We start from the raw sequence: 27698 nt of genomic DNA on the forward strand, positions 1-27698 counted from the left end.
GAGCAGCAGCACCCAGAGCAGATCACACAGAACACATCCAGGCAGGGTTTGAGTATCTCCAGAGAGGGAGACTCCACAGCCCCCCTGGGCAGCCTGTGCCAGGCTCTGGCACCCTCACAGGGAAGAAATTCCTGCTCCTCTTTCCATGGCACTTCCTCTGCCTCAGCTTCCACCACTGCTCCTTGTGCTGGCACTGGCACCACCCAGCAGAGCCTGGCTCCAGCCTCTGGCACTCACCTTTGCATATTGATAACCACTGCTGAGGTCACCTCTCAGCTCCTCCTCTCCCAGCAGCACAGCCCCAGCTCCCTCAGGCTCTCCTAGCAGAGCTGTTCCACTGCCTGCAGCATCCTTGTGCCTCTCTGCTGGACTCTCTCAAGCTGTTCCCTGAGGCCCTTGAACTGAGCACCCAGAACTGGACCCAGTACCCCAGATGTGGCCTCAGCAGGGCAGAGCAGAGGGGCAGGGGAACCTCTCTGACCTACTCACCACAGCCCTTCTAATGCACCCCAGGATGCCCTTGGCCCTCCTGGCACCAGGGCACATTGCTGGTTCATGGGCACCCTCCCACCCACCAGGACCCCCAGGGCCTTTTCCCCTTCACAGCTCTCCAGCAGCTCAGTCCCCAGCCTGTGCTGCTCCCTGGGGTTGTTCTTTCCCAGCTGCCAGCCTCTGCCCTTGCCCTGGTCCAGCTTCATTCCACTCCTGCCCAGCTCTCAGCCTGTCCAGGCCTGGCTGAATGGCAGCACAGCTCTCTGGTGTGTCCCAGCCACTCCACCCAGCTTGGTGCCACCAGCACACTTGCTGGCAGTGCCCTCTGTGCCCTCAGCCAGGGCACTGATGGATACATTGAACAGAACTGATCCCAGCACTGACCCCTGAGGGACTCCACTGGTCACAGGCCTCCAGCTGGACCCCATCCCACTGACCACAGCTCTCTGACTTCTTCCCTTCAGGCAGTTCCCACCCCACTGGCTCCCTGCCCACCCTGCCCAGCTCAGCTGTGGGGGTGCTGTGGGAGGCAGTGTCAGATGCTTTACTGCTCTGCCACCTCTGCAGCCTGTCCCAGTCCCCCTGGATGGATCCTGCCCTGCAGAGTCTCAGCCACCCCACACAGCTTGGTGTCACCTCCAGACGTGCTGAGGCTGCCTCAAGGCCCCTGCCCATGTTGGTGACAAAGCTGATAAGCAGCACTGGTCCCAGTACAGAGCCCTGAGGGCCCCCACTCCTCACTGGTCCCTACTCTGGAACCCAGATGTGCTTTCCTTACTCCTAACCACCTCTTCAGGAAGCTTCCACAGCAGCACCCCCCGGGCAGGGAAGCAGCAGTTACTGAGCTGCCAGGGTCTGGCAGCCTAAGGGCAGCATGGAGGCAGAGCTCTCCTTGAGTGCCCACTGCTGGGCTCAGCACTGCTCCACCCTCACCAACCCCTGCTGGGCTCTCCCTAAAGGCACAGCGAGCAGTGAAAAGCTGCCTGCGGGGAGGATGCTGATGGGAGGGAGGCTGTCAGGGGCTGGAAGGGACCCAGAGAGCTCATCCAGTCCAACCCCCTGCCAGAGCAGCACCACACAACCCAGCTCAGGGCACACAGGAACACATCCAGACAGGCCTGGAAAGGCTCCACACAAGGAGACTCCACAACCTCTCTGGGCAGCCTGTGCCAGGGCTCTGGGACCCTTCCAGGCAAGAAGTTCCCCCTTGTGCTGAGCTGGAACCTCCTGTGCTGCAGCTTCCATCCACTGCTGCTTGTCCTGTGCCAGGGAGCAGTGAGCAGAGCCTGTCCCCCCCTCCTGACCCCCAGCCCTCAGAGAGTTACAGACATTGATTCAATCCCCTCTCAGTTTTCTCTTCTCCACACTAAGCAGCCCCAGGGCCCTCAGCCTCTCCTCACCAGGCACTGCTCAGTCCCCTCATCATCCTCATAGCTCTCTGCTGGACTCTCTCCAGCAGTTTCTGTCCCTCTGCAACTGGGGAGCCCCAAACTGAAGGCAGTGCTCAAGATGAGGTCTCAGCAGGGCAAAGCAGAGGGGCAGGAGAACCTCCCTGGCTCTGCTGGACACACTCTGCTGAATGCCCCCCAGGACCCCATTGGCCTCTTGGCCCCCAGGGCACATTGCTGTGCCAGGGATGCTCTCCCCCAGCACCCCCAGCTCCCTCTCCTTGGGGCTGCTCTCCAGCAGTCACCTCCCAGCCTGTCCTGCTGCAGTTTGTTCTCCCTCCCCAGGTGCAGGACTCTGCACTTGCCCTTGTTGGACCTCACTTGGCTCCTCTGTGCCCAGCTCTGTGCCCAGGGCTCTGTGGATGGCAGCACAGCCTGCAGCTGTCTCAGCCAAGCCTCCCAGCCTGGTGTCAGCAGCAAACCTGCTGAGCAGACTCTGCTTGTCTGTGCCCTCATCAGTGGCATTGATGAAGATGCTGAAGAGGACTGGGCCCAGCACTGATGCCTGGGGGACTCCACTGGACACAGCTCTCCAGCTGGGCCTGGCACCATTGCTCACCACTCTCTGTCTTGTAACCAGTTCCTAACCCACCTCACTGCCTGCTCTGCCATCCCCCACTCCCTGAGCTTGCTCAGCAGATGCTGTCCCAGGCTGCCTCTAAACTTCTCTGTGGGCTTCAATGACAGCTTCCACCAGAGGGGCAGGGAACAGCCTTGGTTATGTCATAGAACCATAAAGGTGAGGAAACATCTCTCAGGCCATCAGGTCCAACACTGCCAAGTCCACTGCACCAAGCCATGCTCCTCACTACTGCAAACCACCCCAGGGATGGTGACACTGCCACCTCCCTGGGCAGCCAGTCCCAAGCCTTGACAAACCCTTTAGGGAGAAAGTTGTTCCTCATGTCCAGCCTCAATCTCCCCTGCTGCAGCTTGAGACCATCCCCCTTGTCCTCCTGCTTGCTACATGGCAGCAGAGCCCAACCCCAGCTCACTGCAGCCTCCTCTCAGGGAGCTGCAGAGAGCAATGAGCTCTGCCCTCAGCCTCCTCTTCTCCACACCAACCCCCCCAGCCCCCTCAGCTGCCCCTCCCCAGCCCTGCTCTCCAGACCCTGGCCCAGCTTTGGTGCCTTTCTCTGGACCCCCTCCTTGCCATCTCTGTTTTTGAGGAGTGTTTTCTTTCACCATTTGTTCTCATTCCCTCCCTCCAATAGGCTGAGGGAGCTGGGGGTGTCCAGCCTGGAGAAGAGCAGGCTCTGGAGGGACCTTAGAGCAACCTTCCAGTGCCTGCAGGAGCTGCCAGCAGGCTGCAGAGGGACTGTGCCCAAAGGCCTGCAGGGACAGCAGCAGGGGCAGTGATTGGAAATGAGAGCAGAGCAGACTGAGAGTGGATGTGAGGAACAAGTTGTGCAGCAGGAGGCTGCTGCAACACTGCCACAGGCTGCCCAGGGAGGGGGTTGAGGCCTCATGGCTGGAGATGCTCAAGGTGAGGCTGGACAGGGCTGTGAGCAACCTGCTCTGGTGGAGATGTCCCTGCTGAGTGCAGGGCTTGGGCTGGGTGAGCTTTGGAGCTCCCTCCCAGCCCACTCTCTGGTTCCATGACCCCAGACCAATGTCAGGACAGAGGCAGTGCTCTGAGCTCACTGAGCTGCAGCTCTGTGCTCCCTCAGCCTCTGTCCTACCTCCAGCACCCAGCTCAGCACCCAGCCTGCCACCAACCCGGGCTGAGAGATGTCACTACCAGCCCCACTCCAAAGCCAGGCTGACACCAGTCAGTTGGGTTGCTGCAAAGCCTGCTGCTTTCTCCCACTTGTCCTGCAGTGCTTTGGCTTTCCTGCCCCAGATGCAAACCAGATGTGCAGGAGCCAGAGGGACAAACCACGGCGGCAAGAGGCAGGTCGCACCCAGTCATTACCCACGGCCTGCCCTCCTGCCACGGGGCTATTTCTGCTGCCTCTCTGTCATTACACAGCCTGCAATTGTGCTGTCACCCCACAGACCTGCCTTTGCTGCTGCCTGGCCCAAAGGAGGGAGCAGCAGGGCCGTGGGGAGGCTCAGAGCCAGCACTGCAGGAGGCTGCGCTGGCAGCTGGCAGCGGTCGCTAAGCCAGCGCCAGGCTCTGGCATCCCACCTGGAGCAGCCAGGCTGGGCCAGGCTGGAGCAGCTCCTGGGAGCTCCCTCGTTGTAGTGAGAAGGTGACCAAAGAACCACACAACCAGAGAAGGGTTTGGGTTCAAACAGGCCTGTGAGACCCCCTCCAGTCTAAGCAGCAACCCAACCCCACCATGGGCACCAAACCATGGCCGCAAGTGCCATGGCCACAGGGTCTGGAACTCCTCCAGCCATGGGCACTCCACCACCTCCCTGGGCAGCCTCTGCCAGGCCCTGACCACTCCTGCACCAAAGACATTTCTCCTCTTCTCCAACCTAACCCTCTCCTGGCACAACTCCAGGCCAGTTCCTCTCCTTCTCTCACCTGAGGCTGGGCAGCAGAGCCCAACCCCAGCTCACTGCAGCCTCCTCCCAGGGAGCTGCAGAGAGCAATGAGCTCTGCCCTCAGCCTCCTCTTCCCCACACCAACCCCCCCAGCTCCCTCAGCTGCTCCTCCCCAGCCCTGCTCTCCAGACCCTGCCCCAGCTTTGTGCCCTTCTCTGGCCCAGCTCCAGCCCTCAGTGTCCTTCTCACAGTCAGGGGCCCAAAACCAAACCCAGCACTCAAGCTGTGGCCTCAGCAGTGCTGAGTGCAGAAGGACAATCCCTGCCCTGCTCCTGCTGCCCACACCACTGCTCATCCAGGCCAGGCTGCTGGTGTCCTTCTTGCCCACCTGGGCACTGCTGGCTCATCTGCAGCTGTGTCACCCAGCAGGACCAGGGAGGTTCTTGTGCCCCTGTGCTCAGCACTGCTCAGGCCACCCCTGCAGTGCTGTGTCCAGCTCTGGGCTCCTCCACTGCAGAGAGATGCTGAGGTGCTGGAAGGTGTTTGGAGAAGGGCAGCAAGGCTGGGGAGGGGCCTGGAGCACAGCCCTGTGAGGAGAGGCTGAGGGAGCTGGGGGGGTGCAGCCTGCAGCAGAGGAGGCTCAGGGCAGAGCTCATTGCTGCCTGCAGCTGCCTGCAGGGAGGCTGTAGCCAGCTGGGGTTGGGCTCTGCTGCCAGGCAGCCAGCAGCAGAAGAAGGGGACCCAGGCTGAAGCTGTGGCAGGGCAGGTCTGGGCTGGCTGTGAGGAGGAAGTTCCTGGCAGAGAGAGTGATTGGCACTGGAATGGGCTGCCCAGGGAGGTGGTGGAGTGGCTGTGGCTGGAGGTGTTGCAGCCAAGCCTGGCTGGGGCACTTAGTGCCATGGTCTGGTTGGTTGGGCAGGGCTGGGTGCTAGGTTGGGCTGGCTGAGCTTGGAGCTCTCTTCCAGCCTGCCTGATTCTATGATCCACAGGTTTTGCTCTGCTCTGTTTCAGCCACTCTGCCCCAAGCCTGGAGCCTTCAGGAGGTTCTTGTGACCCAAGTGCAGGAGCCAGCCCCTGGCCTTGTGGAACCTCATCCCACTGCCCCTGGCACATCTATCCAGCCTGACCAGTTCCCCCTGCAGAGCCTTCCTACTGCCCAGCAGATCAACAGAGCCACCCAGCTTGGTATCACCTGCAGACTGCCTGAGGGTGCCTCAATGCCCTTCACCCAGAGCACTGATGGAGATGCCTCAGAGAGCTGCACCAGAGTGAGTGCTGGGGAACAGCACTGGCGAGCAGCCAGCAGCTGGAGTCAGCTCCTCGAGGCCTCTGTGGCTCAGAACTCTTTGGGACATGATGCTGGGTGTAAGGATGACCAAATTCAACCTGGTGTCCTTAGATGCACACACCCCAGAGCTGCACTGCAGGAGCCCCAGAGGAGCCCAGATCAGCAGAGAGGCTTTTGTAGGGGGGGAGTTGGATGCATTCAACTCCTTCCAGCGCCTGCAGGCATCCTGCAGTAAGGCTGCAGAGAGACTTTTGCTGAGGGTGCCTGAAGACAGGCCAAGGGAGAAGGGTTTGGGGCTGAGGCACAGCAGGGTTAGACTGAAGCAGAGCAGGGTTAGAGTGGAGCTGAGGCACAGCAAGGTTAGACTGAAGCAGAGCAGGGTTAGAGTGGAGCTGAGGCACAGCAGGGTTAGACTGAAGCAGAGCAGGGTTAGAGTGGAGCTGAGGCACAGCAAGGTTAGACTGAAGCAGAGCAAGGTTAGAGTGGAGCTGAGGCACAGCAGGGTTAGACTGAAGCAGAGCAGGGTTAGAGTGGAGCTGAGGCACAGCAAGGTTAGACTGAAGCAGAGCAGGGTTAGAGTGGAGCTGAGGCACAGCAGGGTTAGACTGAAGCAGAGCAAGGTTAGAGTGGAGCTGAGGCACAGCAGGGTTAGACTGAAGCAGAGCAGGGTTAGAGTGGAGCTGAGGCACAGCAAGGTTAGACTGAAGCAGAGCAGGGTTAGAGTGGAGCTGAGGCACAGCAGGGTTAGACTGAAGCAGAGCAAGGTTAGAGTGGAGCTGAGGCACAGCAGGGTTAGACTGAAGCAGAGCAGGGTTAGAGTGGGGCTGAGGCACAGCAGGGTTAGACTGAAGCAGAGCAGGGTTAGAGTGGGGCTGAGGCACAGCAGGGTTAGACTGAAGCAGAGCAGGGTTAGAGTGGGGCTGAGGCACAGCAGGGTTAGACTGAAGCAGAGCAGGATTAGAGTGGGGCTGAGGCACAGCAGGGTTAGACTGAAGCAGAGCAGGGTTAGAGTGGGGCTGAGGCACAGCAGGGTTAGACTGAAGCAGAGCAGGATTAGAGTGGAGCTGAGGCACAGCAGGGTTAGAGTGGGGTGAAGCAGAGCAGGATTAGAGTGGAGCTGAGGCACAGCAGGGTTAGGCTGGAGCAGAGGCACAGCAGGGTTAGAGTGGAGCTGAGGCACAGCAGGGTTAGATTGAAGCAGAGCAGGGTTAGAGTGGAGCTGAGGCACAGCAAGGTTAGACTGAAGCAGAGCAGGGTTACAGTGGAGCTGAGGCACAGCAGGGTTAGATTGAAGCAGAGCAGGGTTAGAGTGGAGCTGAGGCACAGCAGGGTTAGGCTGGAGCAGAGGCACAGCAGGGTTAGGCTGGAGCTGAGGCACAGCAGGGTTAGACTGAAGCAGAGCAGGGTTAGAGTGGAGCTGAAGGAGAAGTTCTGCAGTGTGAGGGTGGTGAGACTGGCACAGACTGTTCAGGGAGGCTGTGGCTGCCTCCTCCCTGGAGGTGTTCAAGGCCAGGCACATCCTGGGCTGGTGGGAGGTGTCCCTGCCCATAGCAGGGGGTTGGAGTAGATTATCCCTGAGATCACTTCCAACCACCCATCAAGAGCAGTGTGGGCACAGAGCAAGGGAGGGGATTCTGCCCCTTGGCTCTGCTCTCCTCACACCCCACCTGCACTCCTGGGGGCAGCTCTGCAGCCCTCAGCACAAGCAGCACATGGAAGTGTTGGAGCCAGCCCAGAGGAGGCCACCAAGATGCTGAGAGGGCTGCAGCAGCTCTGCTGTGAGCACAGGCTGAGAGAGTTGGGGCTGTGCAGGCTGGAGAGGAGAAGGCTTGGAGGAGACCTTGGAGTGGCCTTGCAGGGTCTGAAGGGGGCTAGAGGAGGGCTGGGGAGGGTTTGTGATGAGGGTGGTGAGACACTGGCACAGGTTGAGGGTGGTGAGACACTGGCACAGGTTTCCCAGGGGGGTTGTGGAGCACAGAAGCACCCAATGTGATCTTTGATCACATTGGGTGCTTCTGTGCTCCACAACCCCCCTGGAGGTGTTCAGGACCAGCTTGGATGAGGCTCTGTGACCCCAAACAGAAAGGCTACCACAGTAAAAAAGGCAACAACCCCCAAAAGCAGCACTAAAGCTGTCAGGCTGAGTCTGGCAGCCAGCTGGCATTAGCTCACCACCAATCCCTGCTTCAATGAAAGCTCTGACATGAATTTCCTGAGTAAGGTGAAAAGAAAAGCCTGGCTCACATTTGGGAGCTGCTGGCAAAGTTAACTCTAGCCCAGAGGTCTCCAAGCCTGGCCCAGAAATGCAGAGTTCAGCTGATGACTCCACCAGGTTCCAGCCAGCACTGCTGTCCCTGCAGGCAGAGCAAGAAATCAGCTCCACTGCTTGCAGAGCCCTGAACTGGACCAGGGAAGTGCATCCCTAAAGCTCTCCAAGTTTAGGCTCTGGGAAGAAGTGGATACAAGGCTGGGAGGGATGACTGATTTAAGGAGACAAGCTCAGATCTTCCCTGGTTGTGTTGGATGCAGCCCAATCTACCTTAACAGAGAGAGAGGGGAGATAAAACAGCCAAAAAGGAATTCCCTGCCCTTCAGGAACGTTTCTGGACCTCCTTAAGGAAAAGATCATTCAGCTCCACTGGGATGTTTGTAAGACAGAAGAGACAGAAGCAGCTGATGGCTTCCTGGTGTCCTTCTTGCCCACCTGGGCACTGCTGGCTCATCTGCAGCTGTGTCACCCAGCAGGACCAGGGAGGTTCTTCTGCCCCTCTGCTCAGCACTGCTCAGGCCACCCCTGCAGTGCTGTGTCCAGCTCTGGGCTCCTCCATTGCAGAGAGATGTTGAGGTGCTGGAAGGTGTTTGGAGAAGGGCAGCAAGGCTGGGGAGGGGCCTGGAGCACAGCCCTGTGAGGAGAGGCTGAGGGAGCTGGGGGGGTGCAGCCTGCAGCAGAGGAGGCTCAGGACAGAGCTCATTGCTGCCTGCAGCTGCCTGCAGGGAGGCTGTAGCCAGCTGGGGTTGGGCTCTGCTGCCAGGCAGCCAGCACCAGAAGAAGGGGACCCAGGCTCAAGCTGTGCCAGGGCAGGTCTAGGCTGGCTGTGAGGAGGAAGTTCCTGGCAGAGAGAGTGATTGGCACTGGAATGGGCTGCCCAGAGAGGTGGTGGAGTGGCTGTGGCTGGAGGTGTTGAAGCCAAGCCTGGCTGGGGCAGCAGAGCCAATGGCATCCTGGGCTGGCTCAGGAGCAGTGTGGGCAGCAGGACAAGGGAGGTTCTTGTGCCCCTGTGCTCAGCACTGCTCAGGCCACCCCTGCAGTGCTGTGTCCAGTTCTGGGCTCCTCCATTGCAGAGAGCTGCTGAGGTGCTGGAAGGTGTTTGGAGAAGGGCATCAAGGCTGGGGAGGGGCCTGGAGCACAGCCCTGTGAGGAGAGGCTGAGGGAGCTGAGGCAAGCTCAGATCTTCCCTGGTTGTGTTGAATGCAGCCAAATCTATCTTAAGAGAGAGAGGAAGAAAGCACCCAAAAAGGAATTTCCTGCTCTTCAGGACCATTTCTGGACCTCCTTAAGGAACAGATCATTCAGTTCCACTGGGATGTTTCTAAGACAGAAGAGACAGAAGCAGCTGATGGCTTCCTCCTGAGCTTGTGTGAAGTGCTTGGCACTGTCCCACAGGGCATCCTGGTCACCAAGCTGGAAAAGCATGGAGCTGAGGGGTGGGCACTGGCTGGAGAAGGAACTGCCTGCAGGGCTGCACTCAGAGCTGTGGCCAATGGCTGAGTGTCCAGATGCAGAGCAGTGCCCAGTGGTGTCCCTCAGCGCCTGCACTGTGCCCAGTGCTGCTCATTGTCCTGCTCAGCAAGATGGGCAGTGGCAGTGAGGCAGCCTCGGCAGGCCTGGAGATGACACCAAGCTGTGTGTGTGGCTGAGACACTGCTGGGAAGGATCCATCCAGAGGGGCTTGGACAGGCTGCAGAGGTGGGCTCAAGCCAACCTCATGAACTTCAACAAGACCAAGGGTAAGGCTCAGCACCTGGGTTAGAGCAATCTCAAGCACAGACCCAGGCTGGGTGAGGAATGGCTGACAGCAGTGCTGAGGAGAAGGCCTTGGGGTGTCAGTTGGTGCCAAAGTGCCCAGCAGCCAGCAGTGGGCACTGGCAGCCCAGAGGCAGCTGTGTGCTGGCTGCAGCCAGAGCAGGGAGAGCAGCAGCACAGGGAGGGGATTCTGCCCCTCTGCTCTGCTCAGCCCTCACCTGCAGCACTGCCTCCAGCTCTGGGAACCCAGCACAAAGCCCCACCTGTGGATCTGCAGAGGGGACAATGAGAGCTGCCTGTGTTCAGCACAGCCAGAGAAGCCAGCAGCAGGTCAAGGGATATTGGCCAGGGTGAAATCTGCTGCCTTTCTTCCTGTGCTGCCTCTCCTGCAAGCACATCAGATGCTCTGCTGCACTCCAGAGAGATCAGGTCTGCTCCACGCTGCACAGTGCCTGAGCCTTGCATGCCTGGGGCACAGCACCCACCCTGGCCTGCCCAACCTGCTCAAGCTCTGCCCCCAGCTCTCTGAGCGCCTCCTGAGGCACTCAAAGCTCACCAGAAAGTCACCCTGGAGCCTTCTCCACACTGAACCAACCCCAACCTCACCTGCACTGGTGCCAGCCATGGGCAGCTCCCACCTCTATGTGGGCAACCTGGGACAGGCTCTCAGCCCCCTCAGGGGCAAACAATTCTCCCTTCTCTCCAGTCTGAGTCTCCCTCCAGCAGTTCAAACCATCCCCCCTTGTCCTGCCACCACAGGCCCTGCTCAGAACTCTGTCCCCAGCTCTCTGATCACCTCTGGAAGCACTCAAAGGCCACCACAAGGTCTCCCTGCAGCCTTCTCCTCTCCAGGCTCAACAACCCCAACTCTCAGCCTGGCCTCACAGCAGAGGGCTCCCAGCCCTGCCAGCACTGCTGGGGCCTCCTTTGGATTTGCTCCTGTCTGTGCTGAGGGCTCCAGAGCTGCCCCAGCACTGCAGGGAGGGTCTGAGCAGTGCACAGCAGAGGAGCAGAATCCCCTCCCTGCCCCTGCTGCCCACACTGCTGGGGACCAGCCCCGGGCAGGGCTGGCTCTGGGATGGGAGGGCACAATGCCAGCTCATGCCCAGCTCTTCACAGGTTCAGGTTGGCCATTAAGGAGCAATTCCTTCCCCAGAAGGATTGTCAAGGCCTGGCCTGGGTTGTGCAGGGCAGTGGCAGAGTGCCCATCTCAGAAGGGACTGAGAAGCCTCAGAGATGTGGTGCTGAGGGCCATGGTCCAGCCATGGTGACCTGGCAGGGCTGGCTTTAAAGGATTGGACTCTTCCAACCCAACACTTCAGTGCTGCACTGTGAAGCTCCACAGGAGCAAGCAGCCAGGTGCAAGAAGCACCAAACCTGCCTGTGGTGGGAAGTGGACACCACTTGGGGAGGGCTTTAAATGCTTTTTCTACCTCTGCAAATCAATCATCTGCACTGTTTCAAGCTCACTGCTAACCTCTCCAGAGCCCACTTGTCCTCTTCATCTTCTCTATGGCAGCCTTTGCCCATCTAAGTGCAAATCCCCACTCAGTGTGGCAAAGCCAAAGGCTGAGCTGTCTGGGCAGGAGGTTTATCCCTCCTCCATCTTCATTAAGGCCTCAAAGGGTTGTTGGGATGGAGGCTGCAGCTCAAGGGGGAAATCCCTTTTGCAAACACCCCAAACAATGACTTTATTTGCTTACCCTCAAAGTGTTGCCCCTGAGCTTCAGCCAGCCTGGGGGCAGGTTGCTCAGGGCCTCATCCAACCTGGTCCTGATCAGCTCCAGGGAGGTTGTGGAGCACAGAAGCACCCAATGTGATCAAAGATCACATTGGGTGCTTCTGTGCTCCACAACCTCCCTGGGAAACCTGTGCCAGGGTCTCATCACCCTCAACCTGTGCCAGTGTCTCACCACCCTCAAATCTGTGCCAGTCTCTCACCACCCTCAAATCTGTGCCAGTCTCTCACCACCCTCACTGCAAAGAACAGAATCCAGCTCAGGGCACACAGGAACACATCCAGACAGGGCTGGAGAAGAAGGAGACTCCACAGCCTCTCTGGGCAGCCTGTGCCAGAGCTCTGGGACCTTTCCAGCAAAGAAGTTCTTTTTCATGTTGAGGTGGAAGTTCCTGTGCTGCACTTTCCATCCCTTGCCCCTTGTCCTATGCCAGGGCACAAGTGAGCAGAAGCTGTTCCTGTCCCTCAGCCCTCAGGTATCTACAGACATTGCTCAGATCCCCTCTCAGCCTTCTCCTCTCCAGACTAAGCAGCCCCAAGGCTCTCAGCCTCTCCTCCTCAGGCAGTGCTCCAGTCCCTGCAGCATCCTTGGAGCCCTCCCTTGGACTTTCTCCAGTAGATCCCTGTCCCTCAGAGCTGGGGAGCCAACTAGACTCAGCTACTCAAGGTCTCATCCAACCTGGCCTTGGACACCTCCAGGGAGGAGGTATCCACAGCCTCCCTGGACAACCCATTCCAGACTCTCACCACCCTTGTACTGCAGAACTTCTTCCTCAGCTCCAGTCCAAGCCTGCTCTGCCTCAGCTTCAAAACATTCCCCCTTGGCCTGTCACACAATCATAGAATCAAGCAGGTTGGCAGAGAGCTCCAAGCTCAGCCAGCCCAACCTAGCACTCAGCCCTGCCCAACCAACCAGACCATGGCACTAAGTGCCCCAGCCAGGCTCATCCTGGAGTCCAACCTATCACCCAGCACCTTCTAACTAACTACAGCATGGCACTGAGTGCCTCATCCAGCCTCATTTTAAGCACCTCCAGGGACAGGAACTCCACCACATAAAAAGAGTTCATAGAATCATAGAATCAGGCAGGCTGGAAGAGAGCTCCAAGCTCAGCCAGCCCAACCTAGCACCCAGCCCTGCCCAACCAACCACACCATGGCACTAAGTGCCCCAGCCAGGCTTGGCTGCAACACCTCCAGCCACAGCCACTCCTCCATCTCCCTGGGCAGCCCATTCCAATGCCAATCACTCTCTCTGGGAGGACAACCTCAGCAAAAGTCTCTCTGCAGCCTTCCTGTAGGATCCCTTCAGCTATTGCAGGGCAGCTTCTGCTGAATTTGGCAGAGCTGTTTGGTCAGAGCAGGAGGCACCTGGCAGATACTGGAACCATAATGAGAAGCCAAACCCCTCCAGGCTGAGCAGAGAGCCTCAGCACTGCTCAGTGAAGCAGGTCTTGGGTTCAGGCCCTGGCATGGCTCCAAGCCTGCAGGACAGTGCTCACAGCCATGCCAGTGCTCTACTTGTACTCATCCAGAAACACAAGTTCTGCACTAACATGTCCAGCTCTGGAGCTCTCAGCACAGCACATAGAGGTCTGTACCTGCTGGAGGAGGGCCAGAGGTGGCCACTGCACTGCTGGCAGGGCTGGGAGCCCTTTGCTGTCTGGGGTTGTTCAGTCTGGAGGCGAGAAGGCTCCAGGCAGACCTTCTGGTGGCCTCTGAGTGCTGCAAGGGGAGATCAGATTGCTGGGGACAGAGTTTCGAGCAGGGCCTGTGGTGACAGGACAAGGGTGGATGGTTTGAACTGAGAGAAGGAGACTCAAAGTGGAGACAGAAGGAAGAAATTGCTGAGCGTGGTGAGACCTGTCCCAGGTTGCCCATAGAGGTGAGAGCTGCCCCATGCCTGGCACCACTGCAGCTCAGGTTGTTTGGGCTCTGAGCAGCCTGCTCTAGTTGGGGATGCCCCCCTGGCTGCAGGGGAGTTGGACTGGATGTCCCTGAAAGGTCCTTTCCAGCCCAACCCACTCTGTGCCTGGCTGCAGGGGGGCTGGAGCAGATGACCTTTAATGGCCCCTTCCAACCTGAAGCATTCCATGATCCTATGACTCTGTCCCTACAGCAGGCATATGAGGATGCACTGGAGAAGAGAAGGCTGAGAGGGAATCTGATCAGCTTCCAAACAACCTCAGGGTGGGTGGCCAAGAACCAGAGAACCACACAGAACAAGGGCCCAGGCTCTTCCCACTGCTGCCCAGTGACAGACACAAACTGGAACCCAGGAGGTTCCACCTCAACAGGAGAAGAAACTTGTTTGGTGTGAGGGTGCTGGAGGCCTGGAGCTGGCTGCCCAGGGAGGCTGAGCACAGGGGCACAAGAACCTCCCTTGTCCTGCTGCCCACACTGCTCCTGAGCCAGCCCAGGATGCCATTGGCTCTGCTGCCCACCTGGGCACTGCTGCCTCCTCTGCAGCTCCTCTCTGCCACCACCCCCAGCTCCCTCTCTGCCTGCCTGCTCTCAGCCCCTCTGGCCCCAGCCTCTAGTGCTGCTTGGGGGTGTTGTGGCCAAAGTGCAGAACCTGCCCTTGGCCTTGTTCAGTCTCCTGCCCTTGGCCTCTGCCCACCCATGCAGCCTGGCCAGGTCCCTCTGCAGGGCTCTGCTACCCTCCAGCAGCTCCACAGCTGCTCCTAGCTTGGTGCCATCTGCAAATTCACTGCTCCTGGACTCAATCCCCTGCTCCAGAGCATCAATAAAGACATTGAACAGGACTGAGCCCAGCACTGATCCCTGGGGGTCACCACTAGGGACAGCCTGGCAAGGACTCTCCTACCCTTTAGCAGACTGACACATGGGACCTCAATCCCCTCCCTGCTCAGTGAGGCAGGAGCCTGTCCTGCAGCCCACAGAAATGGCTCAGATCTGCTCCCACTTTCTGCAGCTTCTCACTCAAAGTCAACTCAAAGCAGCTCAAAGTCACAGAGGCACAGAACGGTTTGGGCTGGGAGGGAGCTCCAGAGCTCACCCAGCCCAAGCCCTGCACTCAGCAGGGACATCCTCCACCAGAGCAGGTTGCTCACAGCCTTCTGCAGCCTCACCTTGAGCATCTCCAGCCATGGGGCCTCAACCCCCTCCCTGGGCAGCCTGTGGCAGTGTTGCAGCAGCCTCCTGCTGCACAACTTGTTCCTCACATCCACTCTCAGTCTGCTCTGCTCTCATTTCCACCCATTGCCCCTGCTGCTGTCCCTGCAGGCCTTTGGGCACAGTCCCTCTGCAGCCTCTTGGAGCCCCTGCAGGCACTGTAAAGTTGCTCTAAGGTCCCCCCAGAGCCTGCTCTTCAGCAAGCTGAAGACTCCCAAGCTCCCTCAGTCTGTTGAAGGGCACAAATGAGATCAAATGGTGAAAGAAAACACTCCTCAAGTGCAGAGATGGCAGAGAGGGAAGGAAACAAGATTGGGATGCTTGGAGATATCAGTTCAACAAAATGCTCCCTTTAAGTCCTCAGCCCTGCCAAGACAGAGGCTTAGGTGCCCTGGGCTGCACCAGAAGCAGTGTGGCCAGCAGGATGAGAGAGGTGATTTGCCCCCTCTGCTCTGCTGTGCTCAGACCTCACCTGCAGCACCTGCAGCACTGCCTCCAGCTCTGGGGTCTCCAGCACAAAAAGGACCTGGAGCTGCTGGAAAGGACCCAGAGGAGGCCACAAAGATGATCTGGAGAAGCTCTGCTGTGGGGCCAGGCTGGGAGAGCTGGGCATGCTGAGGCTGGAGAAGAGAAGGCTGCAGGGAGAGCTCAGAGCAGCCTTGCAGTGCCTGAAGGGGCTGCAGGAGAGCTGGGGAGGGACTTCAGACAAGGGTTGGAAGTGGCAGGAGGAGGGAGAATGGATTTGAGCTGGGAGAGGGGAGAGGGAGAGTGGAGAGGAGGATGAAAGGAGGGTGGTGAGTGACTGGCAGAGGTTGAGGGTAGTGAGACCCTGGCACAGGTTTCCCAGGGAGGTTGTGGAGCACAGAAGCACCCAACGTGATCAGAGATCACGTTGGGTGCTTCTGTGCTCCACAACCTCCCTGGAGCTGTTCAAGGTCAAGCTGGATGAGGCTTTGAGCAACCTGGGCTTAGTGGGAGGTGTCTCTACCCATGGCAGGGGGTCAGAACTGGATGCTCCTGAAGGTCCCTTCCAACCCAAGGCATTCTGTGCTCCCTGCTGGCAACTCCCGAGGGCGCAGAAGCCTTCGACACAAACCTCCTTTGAAGGTCTGGCTTCATTCTTGGTGCAGACATCTCGAGGCAGAAAGGACAATTTCTGGTCACTCACCCATAACAAACTGGACTTTGGGAGCAACCAAAATGTTTGCTGAAGAGAGCAAAACTCTGCACAATAATAATGGCATTGAAGGCAGCTGCTGACGGAGCCAACCTGGATGCTGCAGGCAGGCTGGGAAGGGAGAGCGTTGAATAATTCAGCCTCAGAGCAGAAGCTGAACAAGGCCCTGTTTGATGCAGGGCCTGAGACTGTCAGCTTGGCCCAGCTGAAGAATGGCAGCTTTCTGCAAGCCCTGCTGGAAAGCATTTGGTGCAGCAGCCTTGCTCTATGACTCCTTTGTGCCACTGCTGCCAGCGGAGGCCTGCACAAATTCTTTCCCCGTTAGGCATCATCTGGACAATCTCTGTCCCCACTCTAACCTCTCCCTGCAGTGCTGGAGGGGGAAAAGAAAGCAAGAGAGGGCAAAAAACTCCTGGCATGGATGAAACATCTGCCCCAGGCTCTGGATGAGCTTGGAGGTCTCTTCCAAACTGCTTGATGACAGCTGTGCAGGTGGAGCGCCTTGGGTTGGAAGGGACCTCCAAAGCTCATCCAGTCCAATCCCTGCACTCAGCAGGGACCTCCTCACATCCAGCCCAGACCTCCTCTGGCACAACTTTTGACCTGGCAGAAGAGCCCAGCCCCCACCTGGCTGCTGCTGCTTTCAGAGAGCTGCAGAGAGCAATGAGCTCTGCCCTCAGCCTCCTCTTCTCCACACCAAACCCTCCCCAGCTCCCTCAGCTGCTGCTCCTCCCCAGCCCTGTTCTGCAGACCCTGCCCCAGCCTTGCTTGCCCTTCTCTGGACCCACCTCAGCTGCTCCTTCCCAGCCCTGTTCTCCAGACCCTGCCCCAGCCTTGGTGCCCTTCTCTGGACCCACCTCAGCTGCTGCTCCCCAGCCCTGTTCTCCAGACCCTGCCTCAGCCTTGGTTGCCCTTCTCTGGACCCACCTCAGCTGCTGCTCCCCAGCCCTGTTCTCCAGACCCTGCCCCAGCCTTGCTGCCCCTCTCCTGCCCTGCTCCAGCCCCTCAGTGTCCCTCTTGTCTCCCCTGAGGACAGTGAAGCAGCTGCATGGTGGCTGACTGCCACAGCCACATGGCCACTCAGGACAGGCAGCCCTGCTCAGTGAGGCAGGAGCCTGTCCTGCAGCCCACAGAAATGGCTCAGATCTGCTCCCACTTTCTGCAGCTTCTCACTCAAAGTCAACTCAAAGCAGCTCAAAGTCACAGAGGCACAAATCGCTTTGGGCTGGGAGGGAGCTCCAAAGCTCACCCAGCCCAAGCCCTGCACTCAGCAGGGACATCCTCCACCAGAGCAGGTTGCTCACAGCCTTCTGCAGCCTCACCTTGAGCATCTCCAGTCATGGGGCCTCAACCCCCTCCCTGGGCAGCCTGTGGCAGTGTTGCAGCAGCCTCCTGCTGCACAACTTGTTCCTCACATCCACTCTCAGTCTGCTCTGCTCTCATCTCCAACCATTGCCCCTGCTGCTGTCCCTGCAGGCCTTTGGGCACAGTCCCTCTGCAGCCCCTGCAGGCACTGCAAAGCTGCTCTAAGGTCTGCCTGGAGCCTTCTCCAGCCTCACTTGAACAGCTCCAGGGATTACAGACTCACACAGAACTGTCAGGGTTGGGAGGGAGCTCAAAGATCATCCAGTCCCAACCCCCCTGCCATGGCCAGGGACACCTCACACTAGACCAGCTTGATCAGGGCACTCCTAGAAGGAGTTGGCTTGGAAGGGACCTGTAAGGTCCATCTAGTTCCAAGGCCTCTACCATGGGCTTAGAACTAGACCCCACCTGGAGCACTGTGCCCAGCTCTGAGCCCCTGGGACAGGAAAGAGCTGGAGGTGCTGGAAGGTGTCCAGAGCAGGGCCAGAAGGATGAGCAGAGGGCTGGAGGTGCTTTGCTGTGAGGACAGGCTGAGAGAGGTGGGGCTGTGCAGGCTGGAGAGGAGAAGGCTCCAAGGAGACCTTATTGTGGCCTTCAGGGATCTGAAAGGGGCTACAAGAAAGCTGGAGAGGGACTTTTTAGGCTGTCAGGTTGGGATAGGACTGGGGGGGAATGGAGCAAAACTGGAAGTGGGGAGATTGAGACTGGATGTCAGGAAGAAGTTGTTCAGCATGAGGGTGGTGAGAGCCTGGCACAGGTTGCCCAGGGAGGTGGTGGAAGCCTCATCCCTGGAGGCTGGATGAGGCTCTGGCCAGCATGCCCTAGTGTGAGGTGTCCCTGCCCATGGCAGAGGGGTTGCAGCTGGATGATCCCTGAGGTCCCCTCCTGCCCTGACAGCTCTGTGTAGGACATGGGGCTGCTGGGAGGTGTCCTGCTCATAGCAGAGGGTTGGTACTGGATGATCTTGCAGGTCCCTTCCAACCCAAGCCACTCTGTGAATCACCTTACCCTGGCTGTGCACTGCAGGAGCAAAGAGGATGGGTTCTGCCAGCTGAGCTGGGTCCTGCCTGGAAGCAGCCCAGCTGCAGCCCCATTCCCTGGGAAGGAGGGTGCAGGATGCATGGACACGAAGCTTTTGCATCCCTGCTGCCACACGCAGCCACTGGAAGCCCAGGCCCTGCTGGATGCTTCCAGCTGATTGATTCTTCTTTTCACCTCAGCTCAATAGCTCTTTGTCTGGCTCTGGAAGCACTCAGCAGCAGCTCCTGCCCCCCTGGCAGGGCAGCAGCTTTTTCCCTTGCCCCCACCCATGGGCAGCTCTCCAGAAGAGGAGGCTGCACATTCCCATGGCAATACAGACCCCATCCAGCATCTTGGAGTTGCTGCTTCAAGACAACAACCAAGAGTTTAAAGCAGGACCACGGAAATGTTTGGGTTGGGAAAGACCTTTAAGGTCATCCAGTCCCAAGCAGTCTCTGACTGTGCCAAGGCTGGGGCTAAGCCATGGCACTGCAGCCCTGCCTCTGGGAAACACCTCCAGGGGTGGGCATTCAACCAGCCCCTTGGCCAGCCTGGGCCAGTGCTTGGGAACCCTTTCAGGGAAGAAGTTTCTTCTAATGCTCAACCTAAACCCCCCCTGGGGCAACTTGAGGCCATTTCCTCCTGTCCCATCACTTGTCACTAGGCAGCAGAGCCCAACCCCAGCTCCCTGCAGCCTCCTCTCAGGGAGCTCTGCCCTCAGCCTCCTCTTCTCCACACCAAACCCTTCCCCAGCCTTGGTTGCCCTCCTCTGGACCCACCTCAGCTGCTCCTTCCCAGCTCTGCTCTCCAGACCCTGCCCCAGCCTTGGTTGCCCTCCTCTGACCCACCTCAGCTGCTCCTCCCCAGCCCTGTTCTGCAGACCCTGCCCCAGCTTGGTTGCCCTTCTCTGGCCCTGCTCCAGCTCCTCAATGTCATTTTTTGGAGTGAGGACCCCAAAACTGAAGCCAATACTGCAGCTGTAACCTCCTCAGTGCTGACAATAGAGGCAAGCAGAACATTTTGGATGTGGTTGCTGCATGGAGCTGAGGAGCAGCACTGAGTCTGGAATTCACCAGCAAATAAAGAAGAGTTTGAGCTCTGTCACCTGAGCCAGCTGGGTCTGCAGTTCTCTGATGGCTGTGGTCAGATGTTCCACCTGCCTGCTGCAACCAGCACTGCTCTCCTGCCCTCACTGCCAGCTTCTGCTTGAGAGGAAGGCCCAGATGGGTGTTATGCCTTGCCTGTACCCCCACTTCTTCCTTGCTGTCAGAGGCTTGCAGGTCATAGAGTCATAGAATCAGGCAGGCTGGAAGAGAGCTCCAAGCTCAGCCAGCCCAACCTAGCACCCAGCCCTGCCCAACCAACCAGACCATGGCACTAAGTGCCCCAGCCAGGCTTGGCTGCAACACCTCCAGCCACAGCCACTCCACCACCTCCCTGGGCAGCCCATTCCAGTGCCAATCACTCTCTCTGCCAGCAACTTCCTCCTCACAGCCAGCCCAGACCTGCCCTGCCACAGCTTCAGCCTGGGTCCCCTTCTTATGTCCCTGGCTGCCTGGCAGCAGAGCCCAACCCCAGCTGGCTACAGCCTCCCTGCAGGCAGCTGCAGGCAGCAATGAGCTCTGCCCTGAGCCTCCTCTGCTGCAGGCTGCACCCCCCCAGCTCCCTCAGCCTCTCCTCACAGGGCTGTGCTCCAGGCCCCTCCCCAGCCTTGCTGCCCTTCTCCAAACACCTTCCAGCATCCTAGAGATCGTCCACTCCAACCTCCCATGCCACCTCTCAACTAGGCTCGACAAACCAAACTGTTGCAGTTGGAAAAGAACTCTGAGGTCATTGAGTCCAACAGCAGCCCAGCACCACCATGCCACGGCTTGGAACTAGGTGATCTTCAATCTTCCTCAAGCCCAGGTTGCTCAAGGCCTCATCCAACCTGCTCTTGAACACCTCCCTGGGCAACCTGTGCCAGGGTCTCACCACCCTCAAAGTGTGCCAGTCTCTCACCACCCTCACTGCCAAGAACCCTTTCCTATCATGCAACTTCAGTTGCCCCTCTGACCGTTCAAACCCTTTCCCCCTCCTCCTGTCACTCCCAGCCCTTCTCAATAGTCCCTCCCCAGCCCTCCTGTAGGTCCCACTCAGACCCTGCAAGGCCACTCCAAGGTCTCCTCCAAGCCTTCTCCTCTCCAGCCTGCACAGCCCCAACTCTCTCAGCCTGTGCTCACAGCAGAGCTGCTGCAGCTCTTTCAGCACCTTGGTGGCCTCCTCTGCACTGCCTCCAACACTTCCATGTGCTGCTTGTGCTGGGGGCTCCAGAGCTGCCCCCAGGAGTGCAGGTGGGGTGTGAGGAGAGCAGAGCCAAGGGGCAGAATCCCCTCCCTTGCCCTGTGCCCACACTGCTCTGTGTGAACCTGAGACCTCTCAAACCACCACTTCCACCCCTTTATTCTACGCCACCACAACCTCTGAATCAAACATCTCATCAAGCAAGACAGAGCCTCTAGACAACACCCAGAGCTCTTCAGCCCCTTTCTAAGCTTTCCACTCTGTTATGGCTCTCAACTTACCTCCAGCACTGGTCCAGCCCCAAGGATGATCTGTTCCACTCCGCTGGCAAACCCCTTCTGGCTGAGGGCGGTGAGGTGATGGATCAGGAAGTTGGTGCTCTGGGTCTTGCCCGAGCCGCTCTCTCCAGAGATGACGATGCACTGGTTCCTGCGGCGCTGCAGCATGGCGTGGTAGGCCACGTCCGCCACGGCGTAGATGTGTGGCTCCAGCTTCCCCAGCTGGTGGTTGTCGTACATCTTGACGTACTTGGGGTTATAGATGGGCAGGAACTTGAAGGGGTTGATGACGATGAGGATGCTGCCCACGTAGGTGTAGATCTTCTCCTGCTTGAAGCGGTTGCGGAGGTTCTCCAGCAGCGTCTTCTCGCTGAGGTCAGGCAGGCTGCAGAGGTCGTCGTAGTCCTTGTGCGGCGGCTGGGGCAGGAGGCCACGCTCCACCATGCGGCGCCGCTCCTCCGTCACCCGCAGCCAGGACTGCAGGCTGCCGTAGTGAATGGAGCCGTCCAGGTTCTTCTCCCGCAGCAGGAAGCGGTAATCCTCGCCGCCGCTGCCGCGGTTCTCCAGCGCCAGGCGCGGCCACAGCATCATGCGCTGCACCGGGCAGTCGGTGGGGTTGAGGATCCATTCCTCCCCGCCGAACTCCTTCACCTCGGCCAGCACGTAGCACTTGCTCTTCTCCAGCTGCAGCTTGGCGATCAGCGACTCGATCACCTCGGCGGCCGTGGAGGTCTTCCTGGCGGCGATGGGGCAGTAGATGGTGCCCTCGGCGATGCTGCCAGGGTAGATGTGCAGCGTGAAGTCGCTGTCCTCACAGCGTCGTCTGCCGCCAACATCATTCACACTCATGGTGCAGCCCTTCCCATCAGTGCCCGCGCTGCATAGTCGGCGCCGGCCCCGATCCTGTCAGGTTGTCATCTTGGCACCGCTAGGGAAAGCAGAAGGAGGGGAGGTCAGAGGGGGCAGCTTGGCAGGGATCCTGCAGGACCCAGTGATGTGCAGCATCATAGAATCAACCAGGCTGGAAGAGACCTCCAAGAGCATGAACCATAGAAGGACTAAGGTTGGAAGAGACCTCCGAGAAGGGCAGCAAGGCTGGGGAGGGGCCTGGAACACAGCCCTGTGAGGAGAGGCTGAGGGAGCTGGGGGGTTGCTCAGGGCAGAGCTCATTGCTGCCTGCAGCTGCCTGCAGGGAGGCTGTAGCCAGCTGGGGTTGGGCTCTGCTGCCAGGCAGCCAGCACCAGAAGGGGACCCAGGCTGCAGCTGTGGCAGTGGAGGTCTGGGCTGGCTGTGAGGAGGAAGTTCCTGGCAGAGAGAGTGATTGGCATTGGAATGGGCTGCCCAGGGAGGTGGTGGAGTGGCTGTGGCTGGAGGTGTTGCAGCCAAGCCTGGCTGGGGCACTTAGTGCCATGGTCTGGTTGGTTGGGCAGGGCTGGGTGCTAGGTTGGGCTGGCTGAGCTTGGAGCTCTCTGCCAGCCTGGCTGATTCCATGATTCTACTATTCCATGAACCTCACAGCTATGACAGCTCCCTGATGGCATCAATAAAACACTCAAGGAGGGTTAGGTTGGAGAGGAGGAAAAATGTCTGTGGTGACAGAGTGGTCAGGGATTGGCAGAGGCTGCCCTGGGAGGTGGTGGAGTGCCCATGCCTGGAGGTGTTCCAGAACCATGCAGCCAAGGCACCTGGGGCCATGGTTTGATGGCCATGGTGGGGTTGGGTTGCTGGTTGGACTGGATGACCATAGAATGGTTTAGGTTGGAAGGGACCTCAAAGCTCAGCCAGTTCCAACCCTCTACCATAGGCAGGGACACCTCCCACCAGAACAGGTCGCTCAAGGCCTCCTCCAACCTGGTTCTGAACACCTCCAGGGAGGTTGTGGATCACTTCCCACCTGAGCAGGTTGCCCAAGATCAGATCCAGCCTGGTTCTGAGCACCTCCAGGGAGGTTGTGGAGCACAGAAGCACCCAATGTGATCTTTGATCACATTGGGTGCTTCTGTGCTCCACAACCTCCCTGAGCAACCCTGTGCCAGTGTCTCACCACCCTCACTGCAAAGAACCTCTTAACATCCAGTTTCAAGCTCAGGGAGGGATCTTGGAGGCCTTTTCCAACCCAAACTATCCTTTGGTAAGAATGATCAGAAACAGGAGGTCAACAACCATGGCACATTCAGAGAGCTCCTGAGGTGCAGACACTGGATGCCAGGGAGCGTGCTCAGAGGGAACTCAAGAGTCACTCAGAGGCACTCACATCCAAAACCTTCAACCCACCTGCAGCCTCCCTGACCTGCAGGCAGGCAGGGGCTGGGATTTGGAGCAGGCTTCCCTTTCCTACCCCAGGGATGAAGCGCTCCAAGCCCCAGCAGGATCCCAAGTTGAGTCGTTTCTCTCTCCAATATTTCATTCAGCAGCTCAGCCCCAGCCACGCGCTGCTGCGAGCCAAGCCATGAATGTGTCACAGTGAAATACATCTGGCAGGGCTTCCAGGCACACTGCTCAGCAGCAGGACATGCATTATCCGCTGGGAAAGGCTCCAGCTGCTCTCCTACAGCTTCACTCAAGGCACACAGATGCAGCAGGGATGATGTCAGTCAAGTGAGCGCTGGGTTGGGTTTGCTTTGTCTAGCTTTAGGATTCTCAGCCTCAGCTTTTCTTCCAGAAGAAGGGGAAAAAATAAACCCCCCCAACCCAACCACTCCATGCTTCAGCTGGGGAATGCCTCAGGGAGGTCTCCCTTCCAAGCCTGGGACAGGAGGGGCTGCTGAAGTGATTGGCGATCCCAGAGGCTGCTGACTCACAGGAGCGCCGCAAACACGGCTTGGAGTCGGTTCCCTTCCTTCTGCCTCCTCCCTCTTGGCAGCTCCCCACACCCCCCCTGACTGGGACGTGGAGTGAGCTGGGCTTGGGTCTCTTCTACCTAGTCAAGAGGAACTCGTTTGGTGGCTGTGGGGAGGGCTGTGGATGTGCTCTGTCTGGGCTTCAGCAAGGCCTTTGACACTGTCCCCCACAGCACACTGCTGGCTAAGCTGTCAGCCCATGGCTTGGATGGCAACACTCTGTGCTGGGTTAGGAACTGGCTGGAGGGCTGAGCCCAGAGAGTGGTGGTGAATGGTGCCACGTCCAGCTGGCAGCTGGCACTAGTGGTGTCCCTCAGGGATCAGTGCTGGGCCCCATCCTCTTTAACATCTTCATAGATGATCTGGATGAGGGCATGGAGTCAGTCATCAGCAAGTGTGCAGATGACACCAAGCTGGGGGCAGATGTGGCTGGGTTGGAGGGCAGAAGGGCTCTGCAGCAGGACCTTGACTGCCTGGACAGATGGGCAGAGGCCAAGGGGATGGTGTTCAATAGCTCCAAGTGCAGGGTGCTGCACTTTGGCCACAACAACCCCATGCAGAGATACAGGCTGGGGTCAGAGTGGCTGAGAGCAGCCAGACAGAGAGGGATCTGGGGGTGCTGATTGATACCTGCCTGAACATGAGCCAGCAGTGTGCCCAGGTGGCCAAGAGAGCCAGTGGCATCCTGGCCTGCATCAGGAATGGTGTGGCCAGCAGGAGCAGGGAGGTCATTCTGCCCCTGTGCTCTGCACTGGTTAGACCACACCTTGAGTGCTGTGTTCAGTTCTGGGCCCCCCAGTTTAGGAGGGACATTGAGATGCTTGAGCGTGTCCAGAGAAGGGCAACGAGGCTGGGGAGAGGCCTTGAGCACAGCCCTACGAGGAGAGGCTGAGGGAGCTGGGATTGGTTAGCCTGGAGAAGAGGAGGCTCAGGGCAGACCTTATTGCTGTCTGCAACTACCTGAGGGGAGGTTGTGGCCAGGAGGAGGTTGCTCTCTTCTCTCAGGTGGCCAGCACCAGAAGGAGAGGACACAGCCTCAGGCTGTGCCAGGGGAGATTTAGGCTGGAGGTGAGGAGAAAGTTCTTCCCTGAGAGAGTCATTGGACACTGGAATGGGCTGCCCGGGGAGGTGGTGGAGTCGCCGTCCCTGGAGCTGTTCAAGGCAGGACTGGACGTGGCACTTGGTGCCATGGTCTGGCCTTGAGCTCTGTGCTAAAGGGTTGGACTTGATGATCTGTGAGGTCTCTTCCAACCCTGATGATACTGTGTGATACTGTGATAACTGGCCTGAAATTGTGCCAGGAGAGGGTTAGGTTGGAGAGGAGGAGAAATGTCTTTGCTGCCAGAGTGGTCAGGGGTTGGCAGAGGCTGCCCGGGGAGGTGGTGGAGTGCCCATGGCTGGAGGAGTTCCAGATCCATGTGCCCATGGCACTTGAGGTCATGGTTGGATGTCCACAGTGGTGCTGCGTTGGACTGGATGATCTTGGAGGCCTTTTCCAACCTAAACAGCTCTGTGCTTCAATAAATCCTGCACCAGGCACCAGGCTGCCCTGCCCCACCCACCCCAAATGCTCTCCTCACTTTTCAGTAGCTGCTTATTCGGCATGGACTTGGTAGAGCAGCAACCACCTGTGTCCTCTGCAGCCAAACCACCTGGCTCCAGCAGAACTGGGAGCCAAGCACCACTCACAGAGCAGAGGAGGCTGCAGGGGACCTCAGCCACAGAATCACAGAACCAAGCAGGCTGTAAGAGAGCTCCAGGCTCAGCCAGCCCAACCTAGCACCCAGCCCTGCCCAACCAACCAGACCATGGCACTAAGTGCCCCAGCCAGGCTTGGCTGCAACACCTCCAGCCACAGCCACTCCACCACCTCCCTGGGCAGCCCATTCCAGTGCCAATCACTCTCTCTGCCAGGAACTTCCTCCTCACAGCCAGCCTAGACCTGCCCTGCCACAGCTTCAGCCTGGGTCCCCTTCTTCTGGTGCTGCTTGCCTGGCAGCAGAGCCCAACCCCAGCTGGCTACAGCCTCCCTGCAGGCAGCTACAGGTAGCAATGAGCTCTGCCCTGAGCCTCCTCTGCTGCAGGCTGCACCCCCCCAGCTCCCTCAGCTACATCATCTACTCCAACCCCTTCTTCCATAGGGAGGGACACCTCTCAGCTAGACTTGGGTGCTCAAGGCCTCATCTAACTTGACCTTCTCACCCAGGGAGTGAGAATCCACAGCCCACCCTGGGCAGCCCATTCCAGAGTCTCACCTCCCTCGTGCTGAAGAACTTCTTCCTATGCTCCACTCTAAACCTACTCTCCCTCAGCCTCAAACCATCCCTGCCTTGTCCTGTTGCTAGAACCCCATGGAGATACTGAAAGCCCCAGGAAGTGAGGACACAGAAGAGCCAAGTCCACCACAAAACCACCCAACCACCAGAAGCTTCCACTACTGACTAAGACATGCAGGCAGAACAGAAAGCAGAGAGGTGCTAATTGGAGCCTTGTAGATGCCAGGAGTTACTTTTAATCACAGTAGATGTTGGCTGGGAGGCTTCTGGGAGGTCAAAGAAACCTTAATGAAGATAATTGCTTGTGGTCTCCCAAGCAGGGCTGCACAAGAGCCTGGCTCTGCTCAGCATCAAACAGGCCTCCTGCAGACAGGCAGCTCCCAAGGGGCTGGGAGAAAAGAGCAGACAGATCATTAGCTAATTAGCAGATGTCCAGGGGAAAGGCTGGCCTGGAGACAACTGCTCCAGCAGCCTGCCCCAGGAGAGCTCTTCTGGGCCTGTGGAACTTCACAACACCTTTTTGCATGTGGACCCCAAAAGCGAGGCAGGAACTGGCAGAGGATGAAGCAGTGGCAGTGCTTGCAACCTGGGAAGGCCTCCTCCATCCACTGCCTGCATCAGAGGCACTGCCTGCATCAGAGGCACTGCCTGCATCAGAGGCACTGCCTGCATCAGGGGCACTGCCTGCATCAGGGGCACTGCCAGCAAGGCAGAGTGCAAGGTCCTGTGCCCAGGCTGCAGCAAGCCTCAGGATCGGTCCAGGCTGAGAGCAGCCCTGCAGAGAAGGACTTGGGGGTGCTGGTGGGGGAGAAGCTGGGCAGGAGCCAGCAATGGGCACAGGCAGCACAGAAGGCCAAGGGCAGCCTGAGCTGCATCCAGAGCTGGAGAGAGGGACCCTGCCCCTCTGCTCTCTGCTGGGGAGACCTCACCTGCAGGGCTGGGGCCAGCTGTGGTGTCCCCAGCACAAGAGAGACCTGGGCCTGATGGAGAGGGTCCACAAAAACGATCAGGGGCCTGGAGAACCTCCCCTATGAGGACAGGCTGGGGGTGAGCAGCCTGCAGCAGAGAAGGCTCCAGGCAGAGCTCAGAGCTGCCTGCCAGTGCCTGCAGGGGCTGCAAGCAGGCTGCAGAGGGACTGTGCCCAAAGGCCTGCAGGGACAGCAGCAGGGGCAATGGTTGGAAATGAGAGCAGAGCAGATTGAGAGTGGATGTGAGGAACAAGTTGTGCAGCAGGAGGCTGCTGCAACACTGCCACAGGCTGCCCAGGGAGGGGGTTGAGGCCCCATGGCTGGAGATGCTCAAGGTGAGGCTGCAGAAGGCTGTGAGCAACCTGCTCTGGTGGAGGATGTCCCTGCTGAGTGCAGGGCTTGGGCTGGGTGAGCTCTGGAGCTCCCTCCCAGCCCAAAGCGATTTGTGCCTCTGTGACTTTGAGCTGCTTTGAGTTGACTTTGAGTGAGAAGCTGCAGAAAGTGGGAGCAGATCTGAGCCATTTCTGTGGGCTGCAGGACAGGCTCCTGCCTCACTGAGCAGGGCTGCCTGTCCTGAGTGGCCATGTGGCTGTGGCAGGCAGCCACCATGCAGCTGCTTCACTGTCCTCAGGGAAGACAAGAGGGACACTGAGGGGCTGGAGCTGGGCAGGAGAGGGGCAGCAAGGCTGGGGCAGGGTCTGCAGAACAGGGCTGGGGAACAGCAGCTGAGGTGGGTCTAGAGAAGGGCAACCAAGGCTGGGGCAGGGTCTGGAGAACAGGGCTGGGGAGCAGCAGCTGAGGGAGCTGGGGAGGGTTTGGTGTGGAGAAGAGGAGGCTGAGGGCAGAGCTCATTGCTCTCTGCAGCTCTCTGAAAGAAGCAGCAGCCAGGTGGGGGCTAGGCTCTTCTGCCAGGTCAAAAGCTGTGCCAGG

General features: G+C 58.7%; 1 protein-coding gene across 4 annotated transcripts in view; it reads right to left on the reverse strand.

Annotated features, from left to right (window-relative positions):
• Positions 1 to 27698, reverse strand: part of MYO9A (myosin IXA) — a 249586-nt gene that overhangs the window by 171678 nt on the left and 50210 nt on the right. For all 4 annotated transcript variants that reach the window (XM_064157192.1, XM_064157191.1, XM_064157190.1 and 1 more), the window contains exon 2: positions 20688 to 21612. In XM_064157192.1, coding sequence (XP_064013262.1) covers positions 20688 to 21533 — 846 coding nt within the window. In that variant the 5' untranslated portion in view covers positions 21534 to 21612. The remainder of the gene's footprint in view (positions 1 to 20687; positions 21613 to 27698) is intronic.

Source organism: Pogoniulus pusillus, chromosome 17, assembly GCF_015220805.1.
Source record: "Pogoniulus pusillus isolate bPogPus1 chromosome 17, bPogPus1.pri, whole genome shotgun sequence".
Lineage (NCBI taxonomy): Eukaryota > Metazoa > Chordata > Aves > Piciformes > Lybiidae > Pogoniulus > Pogoniulus pusillus.